Source organism: Lactuca serriola, chromosome 2 (assembly GCF_051521515.1).
Source record: "Lactuca serriola cultivar US96UC23 chromosome 2, Lser_US96UC23_V15, whole genome shotgun sequence".
Lineage (NCBI taxonomy): Eukaryota > Viridiplantae > Streptophyta > Magnoliopsida > Asterales > Asteraceae > Lactuca > Lactuca serriola.
Genome location: NC_136409.1, coordinates 111513776 through 111523140, shown reverse-complemented (window position 1 = coordinate 111523140; position 9365 = coordinate 111513776). Strand labels below are relative to the sequence as shown.

Here is a 9365-nt window from a genome sequence, read left to right as displayed (position 1 = left end):
TAAGGGCTTTAGGAACTCCAAATCTTGAAAATAAATTTTTTAGAAAGCGCACCACCATCCAAGCATCATTAGTTGGTAAAGCTTGTGCCTCCGCCCATTTGGATACATAGTCCACCGCCACCAAGATATATTTGTTGCCTTTTGACATTGGAAAGGGTCCCATGAAATCGATCCCCCACACATCAAAAACTTCACACATTTGAATACTATGTTGTGGCATCTCGTTTCGGGATGATATGTTTCTCGCTCTTTGGCATGCATCACACTCTTTGACATATTAGGTAGCATCTTTAAAAATTTTGGGCCAATAAAACCCAATATCAAATATCTTCTTTGCCGTGTAATGTGCTCCACGATGTCCACCGGTGGTCCCGCTATGGCAATGCTCCATGATTTCCCTGCTTTCTTTCCTGAATACGCATCTCCTTATGATCCCATCCGCGCAACTTCGGAAAAGATATGGCTCGTCCCAAAAGTCGTATTTTATTTCTGAAAAGAATTTCTTCTTTTGTTGGCGGGTAAAATCTTTTGGAATAAATTTGGTAGCTAAATAATTAGCTATATCCGCAAACCATGGCTCCTCCCCCGCAGTTACTAGAATGTACTCGTCCGAAAAGTCGTCTCCAATTTTACCCTCTTCCAATGCTTCCAAGTGCGGGTTTTCTAGTCTTGATAAATGTTCGGAAGCTACATTCTTCATTCCCTTTTTGTCTTGTATTTTAATGTCAAATTCTTGTAAAAGGAGAACCCACCGTATCAATCTTGGCTTTGCATCCTGCTTGGCAAACAAGTACTTAATAGCAGAATGGTCAGTAAAAACAGTGGTTTTAGATAAAATAAGATAAGGGCGGAATTATTTGTCAAAAGCATACACCACGGCTAGTAATTCTTTTTCAGTTGTGGTGTAATTTTCTTGGGCCGGATTCAGAGTCTTGCTTGCATAATAGATGGGTCAAAAGTGCTTATCAACCCTTTGACCAAGGACAGCTCCTAATGCAAAGTCACTCGCATCACACATTATTTCAAATGGTAGGTTCCAATTCGGGGCAATGATGATCGGGGCATTAGTTAGTTTTTCATTTAAAAATTCAAAAGCCTCTAGACACTCTTTAGTGAAATTAAATGGTGCATGTTTTAAAAGTAATTGTGTTAGAGGTCTAGTTATTTTAGAAAAATATTTTATGAAACAGCGGTAAAAACCCGCATGACCTAATAAACTCCTAATGCCCTCTACATTAGTTGGTGGAGGTAATTTAACAATTGTATCTATTTTTGCCCGATCCACCTCAATTCCCGATTTGGATACCTTGTGGCCCAAAACTATACCCTCTTTAACCATAAAGTGACATTTTTCCTAATTAAGGACTAAATCGGTCTTTTCACACCTTGCAAGCATTAAATCAAGGTTAGCTAGACAATCATGGAAGGAAGATCCAAAAACAGAAAAATCGTCCATAAATACTTCCATGAATTTTTCCACCATGTCGTGGAATATGGCCGTCATGCACCTTTGAAATGTCGCAGGTGCATTGCATAACCCAAAGGGCCTGCGGCGATAGGCAAAAGTCCCACTCGGGCAAGTGAAAGTGGTCTTTTCTTGGTCCATTGGGTCTATGGGTATTTGGAAGTAACCCGAAAATCCGTCTAAGAAACAATAATAACTATGGCCGGAAAATCTTTCAATCATTTGATCAATAAAAGGTAAAGGAAAATGGTCTTTACGAGTGGCATCGTTTAGCTTTCGATAATCGATGCACACTCTCCAACCGGTTACCGTTCGGGTCAGAATAAGCTCGTTCTTCTCGTTTGTTATGACCGTCATCCCTCCTTTCTTGGGCACCACTTGAACCGGACTAACCCATGGACTATCGGAAATAGAATAAATGATCCCCGCATCTAAAAGATTGACTACTTGCTTCTTGACCACTACTTGCATGTTTGGGTTCAATCTTCTTTGGTGTTGCACTACCGACTTTGCTGCTTCTTCTACGTTGATCTTGTGAGAGAAAGAAGAGGGGCTTATTCCCTTGATATCGGTGATACTCCACGCAATGGCATTCTTCCTCTTCTTTAATACTTGGACTAATTCTTCTTTTTCAGTTTTGGAGAGGTCAGAAGCTATTATAACAGGTTTTTGTTGACCATCTTCAAGGAATGCATACTCCAAGTGATCTGGTAGTGCCTTGAGTTCAGATTTTGCGTTCTGCATGCTAAACACGTCGAGTACAGGTAAGGTACTCGTCGAGTCCTGTGCCAAATTTGCGATTTCTTGGGATTCTTCAGATGGACTCGGTGAGTAGATCGGGCCTACTCGGCGAGTAGGTTGCTCCATGGTCTTCATTAACTTATCATAATCAGCTTCTTCCAGCAGTCTCTCTAATTCCAGTAAGTCTTTTTCAACATCAAACTCTTTATCAAAAATGATGGTGGATTTGTTTGAGTCTTCATTATCCCATTCCTCCATCAATTCATCCAACATATCGATTGAAAATGTCGTGTCATCACTCTTGCTTGCGTGCTTCATGGCTTGATCAACCCCGAAAGTGACTGAATCATCCCCCACTCGTAGAGTAAATTTTGAATCTCGCATGTCAACTATAGCGCTTGCTGTGTTAAGGAAATTCCTTCCAAGGATGATCGGGACTTGAGGATCCTCTTCCATGTCGAAGATTATAAAATCCGCGGGGAACACGAACTTATCCACTTTTACCAGGAGATCTTCACAGATTCCTTGTCGGAATGTAGCAGTTTTGTTTGCTAAGTGGATTGCCATTCGGATTGGCCTCGGTTCCAAGAGATCTAGTTTCTTGAAAAATGAGTATGGCATGAGGTTTACACTTTCTCCTGAATCGGCCAAAGCATGAATGGTGGCCAAGTTTCCGAATTGACAAGGCAATTTTTAGCTTCCCGGGTCTCCCTTCTTCTTCGGTAGCTTGTTTAACATGGCATCCGAGCAATTCTCATTGAGGATCACTCCACTCACTTCTTCCATCTTCCTTCTATTGGTTACAAGCTCCTTGAGTAACTTGGCGTATTTTGGCATTTGGGCAACCGCTTCAATGAATGGTATGTTGATTTGAATAGCCTTTATGTGTTCTAGAAACTTTTGGTAGTCTTCTTCATGCTTTTCTTTCTTAGCTCTGGCTGGATATGGCAGTGGAGGCTGATATGGTTGTGCAGGAATCTGACTTTTATGATTAGGCACTGGACTCGTCGAGTCCATATTCTCTACTCGGCGAGTAGCTTCTGTGTCCAACAGATTTTTAATTTGGCTCGGTTTTTCTACATCCTCCTTTTGTGACAGCTTGGGCTCTTCATTCTGAGTAGGCGCCAGAGGGGTAATTATCTTCCCACTTCTAGTTGTCACAATGTTTATATGTGCTCCTCGTGGGTTGTTTTTGGTTTTACTAGGAAGTTCTCCCGGTGATCTTTGATTTATTTGTTGGGCAAGTTGCCCCAGCTGTGTCTCAATGTTGTGGATAGATGCTTGCTGATTTCTAAGTATGGTTCTTGTCTCTTGTATTGCAGCATCATGGTCACTGTGTCTCTTTTCTGAAGCAGCTACAAATTTAGCAAGCATATCCTCCAAATTTAGTTTTCTTTCTTGCACCGACTCCTCCTTTTGGTAAAACCCTCTTCCTTTTTGTTTATACTTCTCCACCTTAGCTTTCTTGTACTCTTCATAAGGGAGCCACTCCTTCTTTGGTTTTCACCAGTCATCATCATATTTGTCACCACTGGAGTAGCATACTTGCGCTTTCTTGTTCCCATTCTCGTCTAAGTCATAGTCTCTAGTAAGATGCGGTCCATTGCAATTCTCACAACCTACCCGAATAGCATGTATTGTTTGATCCATTTTATCCATCCTCCTATCCATGGTTTTCAACATAGTCCTGACTGCTGACAAGTCTTCTGAAGCTGCATAAGCTGCCCCCTCGTCACATCATTCCTTGGGTTGTGGTATTCCTTAGAATGCTTGGACAATTCCTCAATTAGTTGCTTTATCACCAGGGGAGCTTTCTTCATGATGGGGCCTTGCGAGTCAAGTAATTTCCTTGTTGTAACATTCACTCCATCATAGAAAATGGAGACTTCTTGTTTACTATTGAGATCATGATGTGAGCAATTTCTTAATAGACTTTTGTACCTCTCCCGAGCCTCATAAAGTGATTCTCCAGCTTGTTGTTCAACGTTGGCTATGGCTTTCTTTAACTTAGCTATTTTGGAAGGTGGGCAAAATTGATCAATAAACTATTCTTTGATCTTGACCCATGTAGTGATGGATCCGGGAGGAAGTGACTTGAGCCAATCTTTTGCAGCACCCTTCAATGTAACAAGAAGCATTCGAAGTAGCTGAGTCTCGCGAGGCACATTTGGAACATTGAAATAATCAGCTACATCATTAGCTTCATTTAAGTGTCTGTAAGCATGTTCATGGTCTTTTTCGTAGAAGGGGATTTCTTTGAGTTGAACAAGTATGTGACCCTTGAGCTCAAAAGTGGCAGTTGCGGGAATTGCGGGTTGCACAAGTCCCGGGCCGGTATCATCGCGTATCCTCTTCTTCCATTCCCCCATGGGGACTTCATCGATGTTAGCCATAGTAATAGCTAATTCGTCGCCGGAATCTGAGTTGTGCCCGAATGTAGGTTCTTCTTCTTCTTCGGTATCGTACTCGGCGTCCTCATTGATTGGGTCTTCGCTTGCTAAAGAGGCGCTGGATGCTCTTGATTTGATGCTCTTCTTCTTCCCAAACACCGTCTTAAAGTTAGACAAAGGCGACTTCTTAGGTGTATTCGGGCTATCAATGTCTTTGCCTTTGTTTTTCCTCAACGCGGATTCTAGGTGTTCAAAAGGGGGAACCAGTGGAGTGTTGGATCCTCTGGTCATGAAAATCATGCAACACAACAAGAAAACGACTAAAAAGAACAAAAAATGAAACTAAACGAAAATAAAAATTAAACTGTTAAACAGCAGGAACTCGCCGAGTAGGGTCGAATGCACTCGACGAGTAGGCTGTATAAAACTAAAAATAGACAAAATTAAATAAAAACGACTGAAAACTAAATAATACTAAAACCTAAACTACTTACTGAAAAAAATAACTTTGTGCAAGATAAACTCACACAAATGATCGATAAAACTAGGAATTAGTTTTAATTTTTGAACCGTTCGCCGGCAATGGCGCCAAAAACTTGATGTGTGTAAAAATGCACTGGTTTTATTCCTACTTCAAAAATATAATTTTAGCAAACAAAGGCAGTCAACCTGTCTTTTAGTGGTATAGTTAAATAAGTACGACATCGAACTCAGGGAACGGAAATTAAACTAATAACTAATTTTAACTAAGCAAGTAATAAAAGTAAAAGGTTTTTCTCTAGTTTTACAAGACTAGAAACTTAAACACACCTCCTAACACGTAATTAACTAAACAACTAGGACAAGTAAAAATTCACCAAATTTAATAAAAGGTTTCTGTTTAGGTCCAACTAATTCACTCCTATGGTCAATTTTATGATAAAGTATTATATTGATTGTTATTGGTTACCAACTATAGTGATTAGGTTCGCATTCGCTATAACGAATCCTTAGGAAATTACTCAATTTAAGCAGTGGCCAGTTGTTTAAACTAATTAACTCCCTAGTTCAATTATTTGGATTAAATAAGATTTGTAATCGGTTAATCAAACTGGTGGTTCAACTAACCTCTTGTATGTTGGTTTACCAAACAAGCTCACACATTAATTTACCCATTCTCTAATTAATCCTAGTTTCATGTTCACTAATCCTAGGCATATAATGAAGTGTTCACATATCATATGAGGTAAACAATTAGAAGATGTTCATGCAGCCTAATTGTCTTCCAATTAATAGAAAAATAGTCATAATCAATGCATAAGGTTCTTTAACAAACTTAGTTTAATAAAATCACCAATAATCAATCAAATAAAGTAATAATCACACCATAGGAGTAAATTAATCTTCCCTAAATAGACACTACAAAATTTAGCTTATGATTACAGTCATTGAAAAGTTAAAAATGAATTTAACTAAACTAAACATGCTTCACTTATAGATTAAGTGGAAGATTTAACCTAATTTGCCTTGAATCTTCTCAATTATCAAAGATTAGGGTTCTTCAGGTCTCCAAAGGTATCTTCAATCGCAGGTTGCTCTCCAAGGAAGCCAGAAAAACTCTTTAATTCGAAATCTCAACCAATATTTATAGTTTTCTCAAAACAGGGTCTACTCGGTGAGTAGATGCCCAACTCGCCAAGTTGACAGAGGAAATTCGTGTACGGCAAGGATTCTTGGCTTTTCTTCGCGAACATTCTTGGTAACTCGCCGAGTAGGTGCGTGGACTCGCCGAGTAGCTCCATATTTTCTCCTCTTTCTTCATTCTCTAGCTTCTAAGTGCTTCTCCTTCTTCCTTTTGTTTCCAAGCATGTCTTCTGGGCTGAAAATATAATTTAAACATTATTAAGTACCTTTTGTCCATATTATGAAAATAGTTAGTTAATAATTGATAAAAAGCTATACTAAACGTATGGCTAATTATGCACATATCAATAAACTTCAACTCATATGTTTGTACTATTTACTCATCAAATCACGCACAACAATATGTTTTATAACATCAAGTTACTAATGCATTTACATATTATCGAAGCACAACCGACTCGTAAACAACAACTATATGTCCCCGTTTTAAGAATATAAGATATTATCGTCTCACAATCACTCGTGATAAAATCCATAAAGTGATTCACGTGAGCGTGGGTTTAATCTAATACCCAAATCTTATTTGAGGAGCACTCATGAACACTGCAACAGACTTTTGCTATGTCTAAATGCTTTAGACGATCTATAGTCAGATTCATGACAATCTTACCTCATTACCTACTTCCAAAGTATGATCGACTATGGATGTTTGAATAACCTAGTTATTATGGAAGTCAAAACATGCGAAATGAAACACAAGAATAATCGAATCCAATATGGCCTCAAAACTTTTGAGTATAAATAAAACACTTTCGTATTTAATCACCATATTGATTACACATTATTCATTGTATAATGTTTCGGATAATCAACTTAATACTTGAATTATAATATTAGTTATTGCATGCCCCAAGCATGCATACTATGTTTATCTATGGTCCTTACTTTGTGAAGTAGATCAATTGAACACATTTCCAATGCCACTCATTTCACATTTTCCCAATCCTTATGACAAGTGTAAGAATACCAAATTCCTCCTACTATTAGAATATGTTAGATTCTAACATTTTATGCAATTACACTTTTGTAATTTCATAGCACCAAGGTCACAAAGACTTTGCCAATTATATTACAAAGTGATCTATTGGAGATTGTTACAAGACAATTCCATAGATATGAAGTTTCACATTCAAAGTACATTCCTTTGAAAATGCTTCTTGCATAAAAGTTTCTAATCTACACATAGATTCTTAATATCCAACTCCCATTATGGAAACATTTGCATATTTACCATATGACAACTCATTCTTAAAAGAATCCTATCTATTCATAAAAATGTTGATATAGTCCATTCATTACCATACTTCCAACTGCTCATAAGCGATCACTCCTTTGCGAACCTTAGATGGTCCTTGACAATTGTTTAACTACATTAGTCATATCTTGTTCTAGTCCTTTTTCCATCTTAATGCCCCGGGCATTTGGAAAATCAGAATACGTGAATATTATAGCAAATGCAATCGATCCTAAACCCAAAGTGTATGGGATACGATTCATAATGTTTCACATAACGACATGATACTTTACCAGTCTCTTGCTATAATATTTCCATATATAGAATTCTCAATGTTGAAACATTTTAACATGCTAATCGTATATGTCCATGACTTAGTTTGATTAAAATTTCTCTATCTGAGCTTTTAGATTTGAAATGAAGTATAAGTATCCTGTCCTTACTGTAGCAAAACAACTTTTCAAACTCTGCAACTTTGGAAATTAAAACTTTGTTTTCTATAAACCGCATTGCTAACTCGCAACACTTATCATAATGATTATGCTCCCACTAGCGTAATAATTATGTCCTTACTAGCATAACACTTATGCTCCCACTAGCTTGGACATGTACTCAGAAGTCAGTTGGACTTCTAGAAATCAATACCTATTGACTTTCATTCCAAAGTTTAGATTTCTGATACGAGATGCTTCGATACGCCTATACACATTTCATTATAAAGCTCATATATGTGTCTAAACTATTTCAGAACTCACAGTAGTAAGTCCCAAATGTTCAAACTAATTGTCAAATCTCACAATTCAAACTATGAAGAGGGATGTCATAATCATAATCAAATTTGAGAATGCATTTTACACAATTCTATCTCCTTAAAATCTTCCTCATAATCATTTTCATGAGGCGGAGAGAAATCTTGTCACCTAGATTTTATGGTGCATGTGTTCCTATTCATGTGAATTTGTCATTTCCAACCATTAACATAAGATAAGGTCTCTGATAAATTTAAACAGACTGAACTTGTTTCAATCTTAATTTCTTGTCATAAGGTAGCACAAGGGCCTACCATGCCTTCCAAGTTGTTGAGCAGCTCACCCATACTCATCAATGAACTTTCATTAGTCATGGTGCTTTGCCTTATGCAATCAAATGAGAACTCATAGAACTTACATGCATAGTCAACTTAACTGGAACGAGCACAAAAATAAGAATGTCTCAACACGATAGGTTACAAATCTCAAGTCGTGTGCTAGTGATAAACAATAGGTTTATTCTTGATTAGTTCTTGAAGCTATTCAAGATCATTAAGACTCCTACTTACTTCTTGACATATAAGATTATTTTGTCAAGAAACATTCCTTGACAAACAAATATTCAAGAGTTAGTGCGGATTCTTATCAAATAAACACTACATGCAATTGGACTTATTTGGTCTTTGTCTTATCCAAGACATCACAACTTACCAATTTCAAATGTGCAAGAGTAAGAAACATTTCTACTCCACATTTGATGAGTGTTATAAACTTACTAAAGATGTGTCACACAAGGCACAATCTTGGAGTACGACTCTTTAAGACTTGATTTTGGAACGAAGTATGATTCACCATTTGATTTAACCATTACAACAATTTCCCGATACCTATTCCTGGTCATATAAATGCACCAAGATGTCCTTAGAGAGTCAGTTGTTACATGGTTTTATAATCTCTAAGATGATCATAAAACATGATACTTAAGTACTCTCCTTACTTTTCAGATTGGAGAAACTTTTATCTTTTTGCCTAATTGATTCTTCATGTTCATTTTGTTATACATTGAAACTTTTTCCATGATTCAGAATTACACTTAATCTTGT

At 37.4% G+C, this 9365-nt stretch overlaps 1 protein-coding gene across 1 annotated transcript; it reads right to left on the bottom strand.

Annotated features, from left to right (window-relative positions):
- Positions 1-277: 277 nt before the first annotated feature.
- LOC145089472 (uncharacterized) lies at positions 278-2773 on the bottom strand. Its single transcript, XM_079027908.1, has 2 exons — positions 1775-2773; positions 278-775 (listed from the first exon to the last, which is right to left on the bottom strand). Exons 1-2 carry the CDS (start codon positions 2771-2773, stop codon positions 278-280), a joined length of 1497 nt encoding a protein of 498 aa, XP_078884034.1.
- Positions 2774-9365: the final 6592 nt, after the last annotated feature.